General features: G+C 41.9%; 1 protein-coding gene across 4 annotated transcripts; it reads left to right on the top strand.

The window, feature by feature from the left end:
- Nucleotides 1-948: 948 nt before the first annotated feature.
- Nucleotides 949-21,678, top strand: RCBTB1 (RCC1 and BTB domain containing protein 1). 4 transcript variants are annotated; one of them, XM_042867665.1, is made up of 13 exons: nucleotides 949-1,043; nucleotides 1,181-1,268; nucleotides 4,835-4,985; nucleotides 5,407-5,557; nucleotides 6,039-6,205; nucleotides 8,596-8,754; nucleotides 9,744-9,851; nucleotides 10,379-10,521; nucleotides 13,406-13,596; nucleotides 16,074-16,200; nucleotides 16,678-16,829; nucleotides 17,615-17,745; nucleotides 20,728-21,678. In XM_042867665.1, the coding sequence occupies exons 1-13, from the start codon at nucleotides 1,028-1,030 to the stop codon at nucleotides 20,866-20,868; spliced, it is 1,725 nt and encodes a 574-aa protein (XP_042723599.1). In that variant the 5' UTR covers nucleotides 949-1,027; the 3' UTR covers nucleotides 20,869-21,678. The 4 variants fall into 4 exon arrangements, with proteins under 4 accessions (XP_042723599.1, XP_042723602.1, XP_042723601.1 ...); XM_042867667.1 differs by lacking the exon at nucleotides 1,181-1,268 and having other exon boundaries at nucleotides 961-1,043; XM_042867666.1 differs by lacking the exon at nucleotides 949-1,043 and having other exon boundaries at nucleotides 1,073-1,282.
- The last annotated feature ends 46 nt before the right edge of the window (nucleotides 21,679-21,724 follow it).

Genomic DNA, 21,724 nt, shown 5'->3' on the forward strand with positions numbered 1-21,724 from the left:
CTGGCCTCCTGCTGTGCCTTCTCTGCCTCGGACTCCAGGGCAGAATTTCTTCAGCATCGCTGATTCCCTCTCACAGCAACCCTTCTGGATTTGACTCCTTCGGTGCTGAAATTATGATTACTCTTTAATGTACTCTTTCTCGTAAGCTGGCCATACCCAAACACAGGCTGATGCCTCTTGCAGGCCCTGCCATGCTGCTCCACAGCTCCCATCAGTCAGCTCCATCTGAGGGTGGTGACGCACTGGAACAGGTTGCCCAAGGAGGCTGTGGATGCCCCATCCCTGGAGACATTCAAGGCCAGGCTGGATGTGGCTCTGGGCAGCCTGGTCTGCTGGTTGGCGACCCTGCACATAGCAGGGGGTTGAAACTGGGTGAGCATTGTGGTCCTTTGCAACCCAGGCCATTCTGTGATTCTATGATTCTCTCTGCTGTCGCAAGCCCCCGCTGCCCCGTGACCCTGAGCACGGCCAGGAAAATAAGGAAACTTGAAGCAGCAGCAACCATTTCCTGGTAAGAGCCTCGTCGAACAACAGCAGGCTCTCTTGGGAGAGCAGCTCTGCACTCTTCCCTTTCCTGGATCCTCCCTACAGCTGTGTCCCGTCCTTGAGCTGCAGCTATTAACACGCAGCTGTAAAGACAGAAAACGTCAGTACTGAGTAAAAGCGGAGCGTGAACGCTGAACTAAACGCCTCTAAAACCCCCAACCCCGCCCCGCCCGCTCGCTGTCCCTCACAGCGCCGGGAAGGAAAAACAGACGGCGGTGACGTGTTCCACCCCTTGGAAGCAAAACACCAATAGGCGACGAGGAAGATGGTCACGTGACGGCAGGCGCGAACAGTCAAGCGGGAAGGGGGGTTGGGGGGGAATAAGGGGGCGTGTCACGTGACGCATCGCCCTCCGTCCTCTTCTGGTCGCTGTCACGTGCGCCGTGCCGGCGCGCGCGCTGCCGTGGGGCGGCTGCAACGGTCGTAACGGCCGTAACGGGCGCTGTGTGTGGAGGGGCCTCGGAGGGAGCAGCTCCGGAGGATGCGGCAGCGGCCGGGTGAGGAGCGTGAGGTGTCTGTGGCCCGGCCGGCTCTTCCCGCCTGCCGCTCTTCCGTCCGTGCGCCGTGAGGCTGCGGCTGTCACACAACGCTGCCCGGCGCCTCGCGAGCGTCTTCCTGCTTTTCTTTCCTTCAGAAAAGCATGTCTTCGCATTCAGGACCTTCTGCTCGTCATTCCCTTTGTTGCCCGTTTCCTTAAGGAGCAGGTCGAGCACGCTGGAAAAGTGAGGCTCTGAAGGTTGTTTTCCTCGCTGGTCTCTATATCAGTAATTACTCTCTTTAGGTCTCGAGTCTCTTGTTTGGTAATCTGTAATGCTTTTTTTAAGTGGGGGCAGTTTTGCCTCTTTGGAAAAGCGTCCTGCAGGCTGCTGATAGGAGGTAAGGTGGGCTCTCTGTGTTGGAACTCAGGGGAATGTGTGGGAGAGCCTTTGGAGCAGAGAGGGGCTTAGAAAAGCAGCATTTGGGAGGGAGAACTGATCTTTGCTGCCTTACTCCATGGGGCTCTGGGGCATTCTTATTTCTGTATGCATCTTGCTGGAATGTAGGTGGGTTTTCCAGGGTGTCTTGTCCAGAGTGAATTGCTTCAGTGAGTTGTGCTAATGACTCAGCTTCTTATTGAAAAGGAAAATGCACGTTGTGACTGGGGCTGTAGCCTTGTTATGGTGGTTGAGTGGCTCGGTCATCCTAGTAAGGCTTTTCTTTGTGTGATTAAAACAGCCTTGTGTTCAGTGGTGTCCATGTATGTGCTGGTTTTTGCTTGCATCTCTTTCAGCCAGCTGCTGAGCCAGGAGGACAGCTTGCCAGGTTTTAGTCTTCCCCTGCACTGCTCTTAGAAAGGCATCCAAAAATAAGTCACCTGCACGCAGAGGTTTGAGCATATTGTCTCAGGCATCCTGTCTTATGTAAGGTCTGAGGAAGGTAATAAGTTATGACATGTGATTTCGGGGATGTGACATTCTCCTTGCCACCAAAAAAGATGTCACAATAAAGTCACTTAGTCTGTGTCTCCCGTCAATGTCAGTAGCATGCATTGTTTCCCTCTTTTCAGCACTGGAACTTGAGATTAAAAACCAAATGAGAGAAGATGTTGGGAGGACCACCCTCCTGTCTAGGAAACCTGTGTCTAGGGTTTGGCTGTTCTTTGATTGAGGGGTACTTAAAAGAGGATCAAGTTTGCCAATTGTTTCTTGTTTTTCTGAAACTGGATATTCCAGCTTTCGTATTCTCACTGCTGGTTGATTTCCCAGTAGGGGAAATGAAGGCCTCAGCCTGCTATTTTTCTGTGCAGGAATAAGAATAAGCTGCAGTGTTGGATCCTGGGGAAGGAGTGACACAAACACACAACTGTTCTCAGATAATCCTTACAGGGGGATAATCTCTGAAGAGTTAACTGAAGTTTTTTGTTCTGTTGACAAAGGGTACTGTTTTCCCAGTAGGATATTGTATTATTGTTCTGTACAGCATGGGTTTGCTCAGCTAAACTGTAAACTCCATAAAATTTTATCTAAAAGGATTTAAAACAATTTTGTAAACATTGTTTTCAGGGGCTTTGTCATTTTGTTTTGCATTTGGTTAGACAGGGATTCATGTATGCATGCTGTGTATCGCTCGGAATCAGCGTGCTCATTGTTTCTGTAGAAGGCAGGCTAGTGAATGCATAGGCAGCAGTTCAGCACAGAATATTTGAAGGGCTTCTATCTCTGAAAGCACCGGGCTTGTCTTGTTGTGAACAGCTCTAGGAATTTTTTTCCCTAATGCTGATAGTGCCTTTGAGTTTCGTTTCTTGTCAGCGCAGTGTGAGGCCAGTTTGGTTTCCTTTTCGACAGGTCATCCTTTCTTGCTTATTTTTGGCATCCCTGAAATTTAAGCAGTCATCTTTGTTTCTGTTCCTGTTTGGCTGCTGATATTGTTGGGTAATCTCAAAGATGTCAAAGTAGTTAGAAGAGGCACGGCTGATATGAGCCCCTCTCCTGGTTGGTTCTGCAGTGGTGGAATACTGGCGTGGCATAAAGCAGCATGGTTGGTGTGGTGTTGTTTATCATGGGGTCATGAGGCAGAAATAAAGACAGTTAAGAGGAGTGGGGCGCAGTGTTTTGCAAAGCAATATCTACCAGAGCACCAAGTTTAATATTATGCCTTCTGTACTTACAAGCATTTCATAGAACCTTGGAATGGCTTGGGTTGGAAGGGACCCGAGGATCATCACGTTCCAACCCGCCTGCCACAAGCAGGGCCACCAACCCCCAGGTCTGGTACTAGACCAGGATTTCTCATATTCTTATCTTAGAAACGTAGGCATTAAATGTAGATATTGATGTATACATGACGGGTATTCCTGGGAACTGCTGCTGTGTTGCATATAGAATCCAAGCAATGGCTTGTTAGCTGATTGATGGAGACTTGAATTCCAGTACATTCACTACTGCATTGCACTTAAAAACTTCCCATTAAGGTGCAGGTTTTGAGAGGTGTGTATTGTAGTGGGGTCCAGGCCTCTGTGATTATCAGCACGAGTAAACTTAGCTCTTTGCTCGTGTTGTACAGGAAGGTGAGTGAAGGACGCCATGTCCCTCTGTGCCACTGCTTGCAGTGACGTGTCTGAGGTCTTCTGGATCAGCCTTTCATTGCAAGATGTGCCCAGAAGAAACTCTGCTTGTGCCTTTTGCTCCTCATATTCAGCTAGCTCCGGGGCTGAAATGAATTCTAGGTTGTCATTGGAGAGAACCTGGTGTGCTACACATGTAGCGTAGTCTCTTGGTAGTGTCCAAGGACTCACTGGAAAGCTAGGAAAGTGGCTAAGGTTGGTAGGGAATCCATTTTTAGGTGGGGGGGGAAGAATGGTGCTTATGCCTAAGTTGGGCATTTCTGTGGGAAATGGCAGATAAATAGTTAAGAAAAAATCTTTTTCATGGCAAGTTTGCATTAAGTAGGGTAAATTAAGTAGGTGAAGTCAAGAATGGACTGAGTTGGAACTTGGTCTTCTCAAAAGAGCAAGACATCACTTTTTTTTTTTTAAGTGACCAATAACATGTAAGCATACTGCATTGCAGGATTCACTGCTGGTCTTAGATGGCACTTCTGAAACTTTGCCTTGCTTGTCAGCACAGTTTTGAGAACTAAGCATGAGAAGCTAGAGTATCTAAAGCAGATAAAGGAGAGAACTAAGTATCAAGGAATTCCATGGAACTCTCCAATGAAAACTTTTTGGATCTCATGAGACTAGCTGATAACTGTGGGAATGGATCATAGATTGACAGTGGTAGAATCCCCCCAGGGTGTAAGCAATGGTATAATTTTTATGGGCAAGATTGAAGGCCTGAATGAGGTTTTGTTGGCTGGCAGCTTTGTTCTTAAGCTGGTGCGATTATCCTGGGGAAACTGGGAAGAAGCAGCACGGTGTAAGGACATATATACACGTGTGTATTCACTGACAGGTGGATACAACATCTGTTATCCAGGCAACTGTTTCCAGCTTGTTTCCAATTAAGCTTTGTTTCCAATCAGCTTTTCCTCCCACGTATCTCACTAGTTAATATACAAACCAGCAAGTTTGTCTTGTGGAATGGTGGCTGTTTAGTAGTACCACACACAGTTTGCTTATATACCTAGTTGAGAAAAGACCACTCTTCTAGTGTCCTACCCCAGTCATTTGCTGTTTGTTCACCTTACTACATAGGAATATAATGTAATACTTCCTATAGGATAGAATGTTATACTCTTGGACACACCGATTATCACATCTTTTTTCTCATTTATTTTCTTAATTCTGACATTGTCATCTCGCTTGCAGTAAGTTCATGAGACACAGTAACATCATGGTGGATGTGGGAAAGTGGCCAATATTTACCTTGCTGTCACCTCAAGAAATAGCATCTATTCGGAAAGCGTGTGTGTTTGGTACATCAGCCAATGAAGCCATATACACTACACACAATGATGAGGTAAGGCTTTACTACAATGGAGCAGGTTTTGCAAGCCTGGGTAGACTGTGATTTCTTTTCTTCTTTCACATCTTATAGAGCTAGTAGGACTGAGTCCTCAGAAGTAGAGCTGTAGCTGAGAGAATATGCTTTTACATGACAATACTGTCTTCCACTTTTGTGACTGTGTACTTCTGATAGTGCAGTTCCTGCAAATGAGAAGCCTGGCTTTCTGGCCTACACAGGTCTGAAGCATTCAGACTCATTAGTTAACGTCCTGAGTGCCCCAGTGCTGACATTCGAATTTAACTGTGAGTGAAGTCTTTGACCCTCAAAAGTCCACAGCAAAGCTCTGCCCTGGCTTCATGAAGACCTGCATATCACCAAATCTGTGCACACCTGAGTGTAAGTCACTTGAAATCAGTCTTCCTCTGTTTTTCAGGTGTTTGTTTTTGGACTGAATTGCAGCAATTGTTTGGGAACTGGAGATAGTCAGAGCACAATAGTACCAAAGAAATTAGAAGCCTTGTGTGGGAAGAAGATTTCCAGTCTCAGTTATGGAAGTGGACCACATGTTCTACTTTGCACCGAAGGTAGGAAACGAAGGTTAAATATAGAAGGATAAGTTACAGATTTAAGTTCTGCTTATATTTAACAAGAGTGGATTAGAGGACAGTTGTGTGAATCTGTTAATTGAATACTAATGCATTATTATGTGTATGCTAGGGGGTCTTCATTGATCTTAAGTGGAACCAAATATATTCAGTAATACGTTTCCCTTGCACCTCCAGTGCGTGGTAACTGCGGAGTTTTATGGTATCAGTTGTGGCTTACTTGGTTTTACCTGTGTGCTTTCACTTATTTCCACTGTAATCTGGAGGTCATACCGTGTTATGTGTAGTGGTTGTTCACAACATACATAATCTGTTAGCATCCAAAGGAACGTTGTAGTAGTCTCAGTACTTTTTAGTTTCTTTTTACTGTCTTGTTGGCACTTTTCCAATCCTTAAAATTCTATCTTAATTTCCTCAGAATTTGTGGTAGGTTTATCATATTCTTCAATGTCTTTTGCAGATGGAGAAGTGTATGCTTGGGGACATAATGGCTACAGCCAGCTTGGGAATGGTGCGACCAATCAGGGCGTTACTCCTGTTCAAGTCTGCACAAATCTGTTACTAAAGAAAGTGATTGAAGTAGCTTGTGGCTCTCATCATTCCATGGCGTTATCGTTTGATGGGGATGTAAGTTGAAACCCGTTCAAATCTCTTAATTCCTTCTTGAAGTGGGAGGTGTAGGTGACCTTGCAGTCTGCAGTGGTTACAACTCGACCTTTTCTTTTGCTTCCTCGACCTAAGGTGCCCTTTACTTCAGAGCAGACCTGAAAATAGCTTCCCCACTACTTCCTGCCTTTCCCCCCCACTTCCTCCCCCAAAGAAAAGAAATAATAGGGTAATAAATATTTCACAAGGAGGGCACCAGGCAGCTGTACTGCTTACAGAGGGAAGACTCTTTGTGATGTGCCAAACTGGAGATTACTTGCTTTGCAATTCTGCTATTAAAGGTGTTGTTGTCACTGGTTAGCCTTCAGTCTGCTTCTTGCAGTCTTCATGATTTCCACTGTTATTATGGAAAGAATGTTGCTTTGTACATCTCTGCACACTTGTGTGTGTAGCTGCTGAGCGAGCATTTGGTTCATGTGCCAAGTCTGCTTTATGCTGTTTGTTTCTGTGGCTTGAGGCTGTGTGTCATGGGAAACATGTCCAATTATTCTCCATTTAGTCAGATTTGACCAGTGTGTGTGTGATTGGAACTGCATTTTACTGCATGGAAGAAAGCTCGAGTCGACTCTGCCTAAAAAGAAACAAAACCACAAAAAGCACAAAGCTTTCTAGCGATGAAAATGGAAACTGCAGCTCTGTCCATCCCAGAAATCTGTGCACGTCTGAGTTATGGTTAATTATGGAGTCATAATGCTGCAGTTAACACAAAGGAGCTGAGGGTAGGAAAGAGACTGAGTTAATTTAAGTGGAATGCATTATATCTCTGAAAGGAGAGCCTGTGCTTAGAAAAGATCTTTGTGCTGTCATGTTTGCTTGGATTAAATGATAGAATTTGATATGTAATTCTCTTCCACGTGGGAAGGCAATAATATTCATGTGTTAGCTTAACTCTTGGTGTCAGCTACTGTGTGGTAGCTGCCTGGGGTGACTGTGCTGTCTTTTGTAATAAACATAACGTGTTTGAAATCTCAGTGGAAGGGGGGGAACTTCTTTGTATTTCCCATGGAGCTGATGTTTGCAGCTGCCTAGCTGCTGTGGCTAGTTAATGTACTATAAACACATCCATAGTGTACCTTGCTGTAGCTTAGTCTGTGCTCTGAGGTTTTATCTGTTTCAGAATCAATTAAATTGAAAGCAATGAAATATTTTAAGTGGAGTTTTAGTTACAGAAGGATTTGGCTGCAGGAAGCCTTGTGGCCTGATCTGAAGTTTTCAGAGAGGCGTTGGAGTTGGAAGTAACTCATGGAAATGCTTGGAATAATTCATTTGTACTGTTGGTTCAGTGTGAGCGTAATGCATTGCAAATAAAAATCGTGCAGAGATTTGTTAGATCAAAATATTCAGTAGGGATCAAAGATCCAAAAACTACAAGTAACAATAAGCAAAAGACTAATGCTTTCTCCTCTCTTCAAATTAGCCATGATGTATGAGTAGTGGGTTTTTGTTGCTTTGTTCTGTTGCTGTTGTTACTGATGTCTGACTCTTGGCTTGATGAACTTGCTCTATTCTAGGTTAACTGGCACCCTAGGGTGTGCAGATTTGACATAAGGTATCTCTGTCAGCATGCAGGTGGTTAGCATCTCCATAGTGAGTATTTCAAGAGGACAAACTTGTGAACTGTCTGGTTTATCAGAGAGCTGTCAAAAACAGTTCTATGCCAAGGGTGTAACTTCAGTAATAAATACTGAAGAAGCTGAGTGTTCAAAGCTGTAAGTATTTTTATAGCAAACTACTTCCCTGTCTCTTGGACTTCCACATGAAAGAAGGCTTTACTAATATGTATATTAGCTGTGTGCCACTGGCAAACTTGAAACTGCTACAAATGCTGTTTTTTGTTAATGCCACTGTGTAACAAGGTTGTGTTACTTGGACATGTGGCCTGATAAAACCAGCTGCCTTAAAAACTCCTAGAAGAGTGAAAAAGAGGAATGATTATCTGGCTGTAACCTAGGTTATTGTTCTCTCAAGAGTACTGAACAGGGGGGACTTCTGTGGGTCTGGGAATCAAATCACTTTCACTTGAATTCATGTCTTTCCAACATGGTGAAAAGCATGAAGTCCATTCATTCTGCTCTTCTGATCTGACTTCTACTTTAGGTGGAAGTACATGCCTTGTGCTGGCTGAAGTCAAATGCTCTGATTCTGTAGTAAAAAGCTGGAGAAGTGCTATGTTCTTATTTGTGATGTCAGTTCTGTAGTTCATTAACTTAAAACAGATGAAAATTATCTTAAGCATTTTAGCTAATTGAATAGGTTGGTTTACCTGATCTTGGCTATCGTTAGATTATTATTTATTACTGCTATTAAGTATTAAACTACAATTTTCTGTTTGTTTCTTCTTTTATGGACAGCTGTACGCTTGGGGCTATAACAACTGTGGTCAGGTTGGATCAGGATCTACAGCAAACCAGCCGACTCCTCGGAGAGTTTCAAACTGTTTGCAGGATAAAATGGTAGTTGGCATTGCTTGTGGTCAGACCTCCTCCATGGCTGTAGTGAACAACGGTGAGGTAAGCATTGCTGTGCTCATTCACTCTGTGTCAGTTACCCTGTCTTATGAGATTGAGGTCTGAGCATGGAATAAATGCTGATACAAAGTGCTCAAGTTACAAATGCTCAAGTGTGCTGTCTTTATGTAGGTGTTCCATCTTATGGCAAAAACTGCATTGAATTAGGCCTTCATCCAGTCTGCATCTGCAGGAATGTGAACAGTTGTATTCAATGTTTTCATCATTTCAGTAGCTTCTTGATTAGAGTTTTAAAAACATGCACAATTAAATGGTTAATCTTTCTGCAGAAAGATGGAGTGATCCTAGTTCTTGAATGTATTGCTGAATTACCAGCTCCAAAAAATAAAAAAAATCCCACAAAAATCCACCAAAGGAAGAATTTGATTGTTTCCCTAATATTGTGCAACAGTCCCATTTCAAATAAGAAGTTTACAATACTAACTTGCCTCTAAGTTTGAACTGTAACTTCAAGTTTACTTTGTCTCACTGTGTAACATTTTCTTGTGACAGGAGGGGCTGCAAAGGCCCTTGAGGTTGAGATGAGCTTCCATTTTGTCTTCGTCTGTCCACCATAATAAAACTAAAAGGAAAATTTGAGCTAAAACGGGGGCTTCATCTTAAGTGAATCCATTATATTAATCAGGAGGAAAGTATAGGAAAAGGAAATAGGAAAGTCAACAAAATCTGTTAAAACTTCCTGTAAACCAAAATCTGTGTATTACAAAAGTGTTAGTACTTCAAAGAGATGTATTTTTGAACACAAAAAAATTAAAGATGTAATACAGGACTGAAAAGCTGAATGCAGTCAGTTGTACAGTGTATTTAGTATCTGTCATCCTTCCCTGCATTCCTTTTGAAACAGTGTACAGATTTCTTTTAATAAGATATCCTTTTTGAACCTGTGCTTGATATTAAATCTGAAGAAACCAAGAATGTACATTCTGTATTTCTAGGAGGCTGGCTTACTGTTGTTTTCCTTTTGCCTTTAGGTTTATGGCTGGGGTTACAATGGTAATGGTCAGCTGGGTCTTGGAAACAATGGCAACCAACTAACGCCGTGCAGAGTGGCAGCATTACATGGTGTGTGTATACTCCAGGTATGTCTAATGCAGAAATGAGGGATGCTTTTATGTTTCTAGCATCTGTTAAAACTGTATCTTTAGAGTCTTATTGCTGCTTCTGGATTTCACAGCTCTAATGCTGAATCTACGTGGTTCCTACAGATTGCATTAGGAGTATAAGAAAGGGTAGTTACTCCACAGAGTGCTTGCTTTTGTAATTGTGAACAGCTTTATGTTTGGCTACTGTAGCTAAGTAGATTGTTTTAGATAAAAATGACATCGTTGTTACTGAGCTGTAGGAGTGAACTGCACTGGGCAAATACAAAAAGGGAAACAAGGGAACAAATATGTTCCAATTAGATTCTGTGTTGATATGCTAACTAGCCCTTCTAATGTGTTTTGTGCTAGCTTTAAGTACTGAGAAATAACACATTTTATTAGGTTGAAGATAGGTAGATAAAAGAATGCCTGAGGTGTTTAAGGTCAGCTAGACTAAGGTAATGTGTGTGGTAATTTTGTTCTTGTTTCTTTTTTGTTTAGTAATAATGCTTATACGTTTACAGATTGCCTGTGGCTATGCACACACTCTAGCACTAACAGATGAGGGTTTGCTCTATGCCTGGGGAGCTAACACTTATGGGCAGCTGGGAACTGGCAATAAAAGTAACCAGCTAAGCCCGCTGCAGATCATGATGGAGAAAGAAAGGTAATCTTTCTGAAACTGTTTCTGTGTTGATATATTTGGGCATGTGTTATGTGGTCTGTAGCATTGGAAGCATGTGCATTTGGGGTTTTTATTCTATTTCTATTGCCAGTGTTGAAAGCACGGTAACTCTTTCTATAGACTGAATGCTTTTTGCTCTCTCCAATGATTATTGAAAGTAAACATTTTATACTTTCCCAGTGCTGAAAAAAATGACCAAGTGTTTGGCTTCTCTAAATGTGGTTCCTTTAAAAAAATAAAAATAAAAATTGGAGCTATGGAATCAATGAGCCAAGCTTTTAAGCTGCATGGAGGCCTTCTTTAAAGGGGAGGAGATGATGGCAGGAAGGAGTGACAAGTGAGGGAAAATCAGTTTTGTGAAAGAACTTTGGACAAGTGCCTCTGGACAATGGTCAACTATGGAAACAGAACTCAGTTTACAAGCTTGCTAGAGCTGTGGCTAAATGCTCCTGCTTTTATCAGTGGTACCATTTAGCAATTTCTCAGATTTGTAAAGGATTGACCTTTGTCAGCACTCCTTCAGCACTCTTAGAATATTTGGGATGTAAGTCTTACAGCTCTTCTGCTGTTCGCTTACAAACATGGACCTCACTCCCTTTCTCTGGAGCTGAGTATATACCTGAAGATAGTCTTAATTTAGTTTGGAAGCATCATGGTCTATAAATCCCTTAACTTGTGTTATCTCTTATGTTACAGTCTTCTTTTAACAAGGGAATACTCATGGCTGACTTTCTTTTCCTCCATTTGCATTGGAGTATAAAATATAGCTGAGGAGATGTCTGAACAGTCATTCTAAGAAGTCATTCCTATTTTTTTCCTGTTTCTCACACTTTTCATTAAATGAAAAAGTGCACAATGCTGGGATTATTTAAGGGCTTTAAAAAGTTTGGAGGGGGGTTGGAATAAGGATAGAAACCAATGCAGCAGGAACCACTGAGGTGAGGCTGGCTTGTCTGTGAAGCAACTGGCATAATGAAGCAAAGTGAAATATTTCATTTGGAGCTGAGAGCAAGTCCAGAGGAAGCCACAAAGGTGATCAGAGGCTAAGGCACCTCTCTGCTGAAGAGAGGTTGAGGGGAAAAAGGAGCAAGTAAATGTTCAAGTTGTGTCTGGAATCTAAGGGAGAGACAAGTCACTTGAACACACTCATCTTGCTTGACTTGACTCTGTTGGAAACAGTGCTCCAAGTGGGTGAGCTGTTCATTTCCCATGAAGCATATTAATGCTTCTCCTGATCCTTTCGTTTATATGACTCTTCTGTCACACATGAAGTTGCTGACAGTTCCTTGGATTGCATTTTATGTTATTTTAAAGAATTTTGCCCATATAGCTTGTAAGGATCTTTTAGACTGAAGTTTGTGTTAGCTTGGAGGCAGTTTTGAAGATACATTAGTTGAATTTTTGTAAGTATACACTTACCATGTTGTACCAAACGTTTACTACAAAAGTATTGTTTTATACTAAGCAAGCATATCACCTATTACCTGTATGTATACTGAAAGTTATTTTAGATCTTGGTCTTTAAAGTTGAAAGAATTTTGTACCTAAAATGTATGTGGCCTAAAAAGCTGACTTATCAAGAATATTGTTCTATAAAGGAATAAACTTGGAGATGCATGCTTTTAGACTGGTTGTTATACATTTATTTGTCCCAGTTGGTCAGTGTTGGATTTTTTTAGTTTTCTTTTTTAAAACAAGAAAAGCACAGAAACATAAAGTTCTCTGATGCATTTTTAACATGGGGGAAGCCAGGAAAGCATAGCTTTCAGCTTTGAGCTTACCCTAGGACTTCCCCTGACTTTTGTTTGTTGTCTGGACAGAAGTGCTGAAAATATCCTTGGCAGTCCTTTCAATGGAAGTGTGATTCTTCTTGGTTCTCTAAATAGCAAGATAGGGATTCTGTGAGCAATGGGAGGAACAACACAGATGTGTGCATCAGTAGCACACTTAAGACTTTGCTTAAAAGGCAGTGATAGCTCTTTAAGAATGAGGAGTTAAGTGTGTATTCACTTTCAACAGGCAGTGCTTCATTTGAAGCAGGAAGTTGTTCCAAGCTGAGTTTCAGCATTAAGGGAAGGAAATGAGGGTGGTGAGGCACTGGTACAGGTTGTCTGGGAGCGGAGGATGCCCCATCTCTGCAGACACCCAAGGTCAGGCAGGAGGGGCTCTGAACATCTGATGGAGCTGTAGGTGTCCCTGTTCACTGCAGGGCAGTTGGACCGGGTGGCCTTTAAGGGTCCTTTCCAACTCAAATGATTCTGTAATTCTATGAAAATAACAGCAAAATGGGAAGCCAGAAACACAGGCCAGATCTCTGTTTGCATAAGGGAGGTGGGGGGCAAGGATTAAAAGAGGGACAGAAATGTTTCTTGAAGAAAAGGCTTATTGAAAAGTATGTGGGATCTTAATTTGAGAGAATTTTCATGGCTGTTTTGAAAGTTCTGTGAAGTGCTCTATCATACCATAGTGGTATTATAACTTTCTGATCTGCTCACTGTCTGTAGGTTTGTGAGTTCCGTAAGCATTTATCACTGAGAATAAGTATCTGATGTGTATTGCTTTTAAAGGTGAGGGTGGGAAATACTGTTTTTCTTCATCTCCTTTCTATGATTATGGAAGAGATGGAGAAACGTCCAGTAAAACTGACAGCATCAAAGCAATGTCTGATTACAATAAGATCTACAAGCAATCTGAAAACATCAGTGCAGCTCTTAATTATCTGTTCAGGCAGGATCATGCTGGTGCAGGGCAAAGAAGCACAGGAGTATCAGTAGGTATCTTGCTCAGCTTTTATTTTGGTACAGCGCTTAGAAGGTCACTCAGTTCCATACCTTGAAGTATCTGACAAGGTTTCTTCTGTTTGCAGGGTCGTGGAGATTGCAGCCTGCCACTCTGCTCACACTTCGGCTGCCAAGACACAGAGCGGCCAGGTGTACATGTGGGGCCAGTGCCGCGGCCAGTCTGTGGTCCTTCCCCACCTCACTCACTTTGCCTGCACTGACGATGTGTTTGCTTGCTTTGCTACCCCTGCTGTTATGTGGCGTCTTCTCTCAGTAGGTGAGAACGAGCTCTGAGATGGCAGCCGGTGCTCGGAAAGCCAAATTGATTTCAATACTGCTATGAAATTTGTTTCTGTGTTGTAACCTCTGTGCAGACTTGTGGTTATTATCGCAGTGTACCGCTTCTGTTTGAGGATGGTTCTTGCTTTAAGGAGAACTGTCGATTTAAAACTAGTTCTCTCTAGGGGGTGGTGGTGGTGTTTCTTGTTTCTCTTCCATCCTTCTATTGAAGGGAGCAGTCTGCTTCAGCCAAAGATCCAGAATGGGGTTAACAAGACTGTTTGCCAATAAACATCCAGAAATTGCCCTGTTTACACTGTGAAAATTGTGTATTTCATATGTTTGAGCTTCAGCTCAGGATAGGGAATGGCTCCTGGATCAGTGAGCATTACTTAGCACTCTTAAACTCTTTCTACTCAAAAGAATGCTCCTGAGTTTTGTTACTTTGGTCTCTAATGACTTTGAATAGTATGCGTTGCCTTTAGCTTTTCCTCCTTCATATTTACTCTTCTAGCTTGAATGGGAAAGAGCAAATCTCTTGCGTTTCATGCTAGGAAAGCAAAAGTAACCTTTTCTCCAGACTTGTACTTTTACCTTTGCACGTTACACGTTATATTTGTCTTACCTGTAGACAGCCCTGTAAATGTTTGAGTCCCTCTCCCAACCTGGCTTCTCCACAATAACTTCTCATTTAGCACATTTTTGCACTTACGGTGGTCTGAATAACAGCATCTCATCTATAGAGGAAACTAAACAAGCTCACCAGAGACAGAAGATCAGCTTGGATTGATCAGTCTCTGGGCAAATCCCAGTCTTGTTTTATCCTACTTCCTCAGTTTTCTAATCCTATGAAATATTTGTTATTCTTGCCCTTTGCAGAGGTCTGGTTGTTGTCCTGAACTGTATTTTCCTGGTTGTGAAGGCTCTAAATGGCACCTTCCCACTTTCAGTAACTTTAATTTTTAATTTTTATGAAGTATTTCCAGATTGAGTATGAAGGGTATTTGGATGTTGTTCCTCTATTTTAATTCTTAACCTAATATTCCCAATTACTCAATATTTACATCAAGAACAGTAATTCTCTGAGCATTTTTAATCTCCATCCTGCGTATATCTTTCCTTCTCCACCTGTTTTATTCATTATAGGCTCTGAAAACTTCTTTTTCTCAGCTTTTTCTTAGTGAGAGCTAACTCTGCATAAAGATTATGTTCTATTTCCAATTATGATGGTTCTACCAAAGAAATAAGTCAGTCACTCAGGATTGACTGTACTGAAGTTCAAATCTGCAGCCTTTTTGAGGAATGGACTTAAGGTATCTGGGGTGAAAGTCCATCATCAGCATAGCTTAAACTAAGCTGGTGACCTAGGAAAAAAAATCACATGAGCAAGTGAATGGGTATTGGAGTGTGGTTTATTTAGCCCCAGTGAGATGTCAGCTCTGTGTATGATCCATGCAGAGTAAACTACAAGAGTTTAGGTTTTTTGGGGGACAGAAATATAACATATATATACTGTTACACATTTTAAACTGTCCCTAATTATGAAAAGTAGTTAGCATGTGGATGATCTATATGCAGTCCTGTGGGTTACTGGAGACAAGCTGCATCTTTTTGCAATGCAAGCATTTTTTTCCTTTCTTCTGTTTTCTCCTTCTTTGTACTTCTGAGATGCTTAAAATAATGGGTTGAAGTTGAGTTATCTAAAAATATAGAGTTCTTGCTTTACTCAGTCTTAGCCAGCTTGTGCTGCATATGTTACTAGGATTTCTAGGGGTGAAGAACAGGACCGTTCCGAGGTCACTGCAGTAGACCCTAGTATTAAGAACTATCAAAGAGCTGTGATCTCACAGCTTTAATCCCCTTCCAAAGTTGCAAAGCTGTCTATCCCTTAAAGTAGATACTGCATTCTCAGTACAGTCTCCCTTCTTGCAGCAAGTCTTGTGTTGCCATGATTGACCGATGAACTGAGTATAACAGCATCACCAATAGTTGATATTAGTGAGCTCTGGCAAAGAGTCAAACAACCTGCAGGCTGTTGCTGTACACTATGTCTCTAGTGAGCTGTAGGTGGTGCAGGTTGGCCAGAGATGAGTTTGCAGGCTGGTCTCTCTTGCTGTAATCCAGGTGCGAGTGCAGAGCAGAGCTGACCCAGCACTATTGCTAAGCTGCCAGAAGGCTGCCAGTTTCACAGCTGGTCTGTGCACGGAGAGTGAGAAAGGAAGTCCTCCAGGTACTGGAGAATCTCCGTGGTGCTGGGTGATGAGCTGGAATGGGGACTGCTGACCATTGCTGTGTGCACCTTGTGGAGCAGTCCTTGCCACCAGAAAAGGTGGACAGGAATAGATTCATTCATTTGAGCCCTGATACTGACCTTGACGTTCAATGACTTCAGTGGCTAGCTTTAATTACAGTGATGTGTGTGTTCTGGATAAGGTGCTTACACATGCTTTCTTTGTTTAAAAATTGTTTCTGCAGAGCAAGAAGATTTCTTAACAGTAGCAGAGTCTCTGAAGAAGGAGTTTGACAGCCCAGAAACCTCAGACCTAAAATTCCGAGTGGATGGAAAGTACATCCATGTTCATAAAGCTGTTCTAAAAATCAGGTAGTGCTTGTATTTCACAGCTCCTGTTTAAACAATAAAACCTTTTAGCATTGCCTCTAAGGGGAGATGGGAAATAGGAGGGGTGATACCTTAAATCTGCAGTATATACTATCTGTGTATCTGTAATCACTTTAAATGAAGTGACTGTAGAAGGCACTGAATCAAAACTCTGCCTTAAAACAGTCCATATTCATAGTTTTAAGTCTATTTGTTGTTACCAGAATAATATATTTTGTTAAGCTAGTCTGATTGCAGTGTATACTGAAATGTTTCTGTAGCATAGCTTGAATTGGTTTTGTCTTGATGCATAACAGTGTACACTTTATTACAAACCAAAATCTGGACCACTGACTGATAAGATATGGTAACATATATGTGACTATTATAGAGGGCACCAAATATACACTTCAGAGAGGCTAGAATGTTTTATTCATTTGTTCATACAATAGTGTTCCAGATGGTGTCTTTGTCTCTTAGGTGTGAACACTTCAGAACCATGTTTCAGTCCTACTGGAATGAGGATATGAAGGAAGTGATAGAAGTAGACCAGTTTTCTTACCCTGTGTATCGTGCCTTTCTCGAGTACTTGTACACAGACAGTGTGGACCTTCCTCCTGAAGATGCAATAGGTATTGTTGTGGTCCAGTTCTGTTAGACAGCAGCATCCAGAGAAACTGAGAAAGGGCACGAAGAATAAATGTATTAAGATAGGCTTCTGGTCCTATGATGCATTTTTTTTCTGGTGATTGATTGTGCTGCTTTAAACAATCACTGTAGCAAATTTGCCACAGCAGAAGTAATGTGTGAAGCACTTGCACACCTTACTGAATATAAGACAGGATAATACAAAAGGATTTGTCTGTGTGTAATAATGGAAACTTGGGTAGCAGAGCTAAGAACAAACTGTGACTCAAGCCTAGATTTTTACAGTGGTACACTTATGCTCATGTTGTGCTGATTTTGCAACAGCTCCACTATCAAGCATTTAGGTATGTGAATCAGTGGAACAGTTCACCTATTTATTGAGATTAGCAGGATTGTAGCATGTGGATAATAAAAGGCCTTTCTTCCTATCTGATGGTAAAATACTCTTATAAAAGGGTATGTGCAAGAAGTGTGCCATAGCCACATAGCACTGCACACAGAATGCAGATGCAGCCTGTACCATGGGAGAATAAATTTATAGAGTCACAGAGTGGCCTGGGTTGCAAAGGACCACAATGATCACCTATTTCAACCCCCTGCTATGTGCAGGGTCACCAACCAGCAGACCAGGCTGCCCAGAGCCACATCCAGCCTGGCCTTGAATGCTTCCAGGGATGGGGCATCCACAGCCTCCTTGGGCAACCTTGGGAAATTGTTGAAAGGGTGGAAATAATTGCATGTGACTAATGTGGTGGCATTTTAATTGCAGGGCTTTTGGACTTGGCTACTTCATACTGTGAAAATAGACTGAAAAGACTGTGTCAGCACATTATCAAGAGAGGGATTACTGTGGAAAATGCATTTTCATTGCTATCTGCTGCTGTCAGATATGATGCAGAGGTAAATTTCCTAAGTTCAATCTCTTAAACAGGTGGCTCCTTTCTGATCTAAACTGTGGAGGAAAGCAGTCAGTCATGTTTTCATATAAGCTAGCTCCAAATATCAGATAGCACTATCTGCCACTTGCAGGATTTGAGAATGTTGCCTTTGGAATTAAGAGCTTCATTGCAAATATGGTTTTTATATGTATTTTTTGGATATGACTTGGCGGAGAGGAGAGGTGTGGGGAGGGTGAGCTGGTACACAGATATCTAAAGATGACTGAAGTTGCAGGTAGAGAATTGGTATCTGTCAGTGTTTGCATTGCTTAGCTCATGGTGAAAGTCTAGAACAGTTTTCATGAATTATTGTTTCTGTGGGAGGAAAAAAGCCTCCAAAAAGAAAAGATAAAGACTAACTCTCAAATGAGAGAAGGGCTTAAAAACAAAGCAAAAATTGCATTATGGAAAGAAACTCTTGTAGGTCTTGTAAGGTTGTGGGTTACACGTGATATCATGTGGTGGTAGGATCTGAGGAGTGGTTTATTTTGAGTTATTTTAACTGCAGTCAAATACACTTTCTTTAAATTATGCTTATGAAATGGCAAGATTGCAGCTGCTTTATGAACCTAATTAATTTTGAAGACTGAGGAACAGCATGTGAAAAAGGAGGAAGGCCAGTAAAACATCCTGCAGAATGTCTGCATTAGGACATCGCTGGTATGCAGCTTTGTCATGTAATCAGGAAGTATCCCTGGGCTTTCTTCAGTCCTTTGTGCTCTAAATAGTATCCATGCATCATATTTGCAGTTTAGTTTGTTTCTCACCTGCTATTTATAAAGAGTTGGTTCTCAGTAAGTGAATTCTGTGCAGCTTCTTGAACTTGAGAGCTGTCAGTAGGCATGAAATGCCCTAACGCAGCCACTTCAGAGACTGACTTCAGAGCCTTATGGTGCGTTGCTGGTTTGATGTACCTTAGTGAAGGGCTGCCTTAGAGTCTGAATTATGGCTTCAGTTCTGTGGTGATTAAAGGCTGTGTCAGTGCAAGTCATGAAAAACAGGAAGCTTTCTGTACTTTAGCCTTAGAAGGTTGGTTGTGGAATGGGTGCTCAGAGTGATTGATTCTGCCTGTAAGGGGAAGCTGGAAGTGAAGTGCAAGTTGATCCAAATGCTACATCAAGGAGAGAGTAGGCAATACTTAAGGGCTGCCTTGTTTAAAACAATAATTAAAGATGTATAGTAATGGTAGATCAGAGTTTGAAATTGCTTGGGTGATGTCGTTCATTCAAGGGTCTGTGTGTCTGGAAGACAGCAGGTAAAAGGACTTCACTAATTTAAAGTGCTTTTAGGATGTGAAACTCCCCCATGCTTTTGGGGATTGAGTGACTGGATGAAGAGCCTAGAACTAGTTCAGGTCTTCCTTCTGAGGAAGGTTAAAACATTCATTGGATGTACTTGTGGTTTTTTTTTTTTTTCTTTTCACTTAAATCTGTATTAAGTACAGCTTGCTGGGAGTGCATCCATCCACAAATGAAATTCAGACTTTTTGATACAGAGTTTTGAATTTTCTGAAGTTTCTGAATAGTGAAAGAACACTGTTTGTTGTACACCTTATTGCATTGACTTGGTATATGAATTTTTAATAAAGCAGTGCAAAATACCGTGATGTGTATGATGTAATTTTGTTTGAAATGCTGGTTAATTCTGTTCTTAAAAAACAAAACAAAACAAAAAAAAACCCTCAGTATTCAGTTCTAATAAGCTTGTCTTTTTTCATTGCACAGATGCCAAACAAGTCAAGATCTGCAGCTTCAGAAAGCCTGGTGTTAGGCCAGGATGCATTTCTGTATCACTGTTGTGTCAAGAACTCGCTGGCACACAGTTGCCCTAGTTGTCACTGTTGGCCTTAAGTGAAAATCTGAATGATAACCAGCCTGTCATACCTATGGTGGCTTAAAGAGCTGCGCACACTTGCTGTGCCTTGCTGCAGCACTCAGTCTGAGCTAAGGAGGAGGGGTGTGTTCTCATGTAGAAAGCACAGTTCCAGAAGTTGGTGAAGCACTGAAGGAAGTGGAACAGAATGGAGAGCTGCTGTTCTGGAAGGGCTGTGGCTTATTCCTTAAAGCAGCTTTGCTCTGCACCATGAGGAATTGATTTCCTTCCTCCTCAAAGGAGAGCTGGAAACAAACAATGTGAGCGGGAAACCTTCTGTGCTCAGCATCACGTTGTCAGCTGCTGTCTTTTGTTTTTTAGACATCCTTTCTCTCTGACATCACATGGGTGCAATGGGAGGCTTTTCAAATCCTTAAGTGGAAGGCTCTTCCAAGCAGTCTCAAATATCCAGAGCAAAACTTCTGCAAGAAATGCTGTATTGTGCCACAGTGTATCTTTATTTTTATTTGGGTCATCTGTGAAGCACTGTGTAACCTGGGTCTGTTTCTAATGAGCACGAGGTCTTCTGCTTAAACCCTGCTTTAATGTTGCCTGATATACACTTGCATTGAGCCTGGTGATGTGCAACTTGAAGGCTTTATATAATTAAGCAGGAAATTGAGCAGCCTTACACATAGGTCTGAGTTCATATTATGGATTGAAAGAGCTGAATTGTCTCCATCCGCAGTCTTGGTTATGTTTTGCTATCCTAGCAATTCCTGTTGTTTGTATTGGGTTTTAACAGGCGTCAGTAAATGTAAATAGACAGTTCATATGAAGAAACTTTAAAAGGCACAAAAAAATCAGATATTCTGAGGAATGTGACTCAGCTGTATAGGGAAAACCAAACCATGGCTGTTTTGTCCCCGTAACTGTGTTAGTGAGGGTAGAATCATTTTCTGATGTGTTTCTGTAGGGATGCTGGAATGAGGGAGGAAAAGGTTGAAAGGTGCTGGATTAGTTTGTCTGGTTCTCTGCAGAAGTAAAGCTTAGAAAGGCATTTGTGCCCTACTGAATGTAAGCTGCTGTAATGGAAGAAAGATAATGAGGCTTTCCTTTTTTTTCTATTTAGGACTTAGAGGATTTCTGCTTTAAATTCTGTGTTAACCACTTGACCGAAGTGACACAAACGACAGCATTTTGGCAAATGGACGGTCCCCTGCTGAAGGAATTCATTGCTAAAGCCAGTAAATGTGGAGCCTTTAAGAACTGAGTTGAGGCTGCAAGCGACGGGCGTCTGTAGGATGTTTTGCAGATGTAACAGGTCGGTGTAACTGCGCGGGTAAAAGCGGTACCTGGTGTCTCACAGCAGAAGCTGTGCAAGGCCACAGCAAAATGTGCTATGTACTCACAACTGAACTGCTGTAAAACTGTCAAGCAGTGTACTTGCATTTAGCACATCTGGATGGAGGAACTAGCAGCAGAGCTCCTCACAAAGGAGAGAGTAAAAACTGCAGCATCCAAGAGGCACCAGGTGATGTTAAGGACTTTTAGGGTAGGAAATCCTGTTTCTAGCATTGCCTGTTAATATTTTAAATGTACTGTTTAAGGGCTCAGAGCCCCTGAATGAAGTCGTTTAAATCATTAGCTGTCTGGGTTATAAAGAGCCAAAGGGCATGGATATCTTTTGTTGCAGTTGCATGATGTGAAATTGCTGGTTGCTGCGTGTAATTAACCAAGTGTATTCGGTGCTTAGAGAAGTGTGCAATACCAGTGCATCCTCAGAGCTTGCAGAAGCAACTGACAAAGGTAACTCAGAAAAGAGGGGCTGCTAGCAGATATAGTTTGAAGCCAAATTCTATATTTGGGTATAACTCAATATAAGTTGTAATGTATACTTTCTGTAATCTGCTTAAGTAATATTTATGACAGTTAATGGGAAGATTTCCCACTTGGACTTTAGTTAATTGGTTCCCCTAGTGGAAAAAGAATACACTGTTCTGAAAGCATTTGTTTCATTTTTTTTCAGTTAAGTATTGTATAAATTTAAACTACGTGCAATAAAATTCTTTTTTTTAAATAACTCTTTACAAGCAAACTTCCTTGAAGAAAATGTCAAGTTTTGTGTT

Source organism: Lagopus leucura, unplaced genomic scaffold (assembly GCF_019238085.1).
Source record: "Lagopus leucura isolate 7727_CA_CO unplaced genomic scaffold, USGS_WTPT01 Super-Scaffold_100001, whole genome shotgun sequence".
Classification (NCBI taxonomy): Eukaryota; Metazoa; Chordata; class Aves; order Galliformes; family Phasianidae; genus Lagopus; species Lagopus leucura.

Excerpts from the sequence above, each read along its gene's own strand:
- RCBTB1 (XM_042867665.1), top strand. Across the intron at positions 1,269-4,834 it reads AGGTCGAGCACGCTGGAAAA|TAAGTTCATGAGACACAGTA; the intron begins GTGAGGCTCTGA and ends TCTCGCTTGCAG. Across the intron at positions 4,986-5,406 it reads ACACTACACACAATGATGAG|GTGTTTGTTTTTGGACTGAA; the intron begins GTAAGGCTTTAC and ends TCTGTTTTTCAG.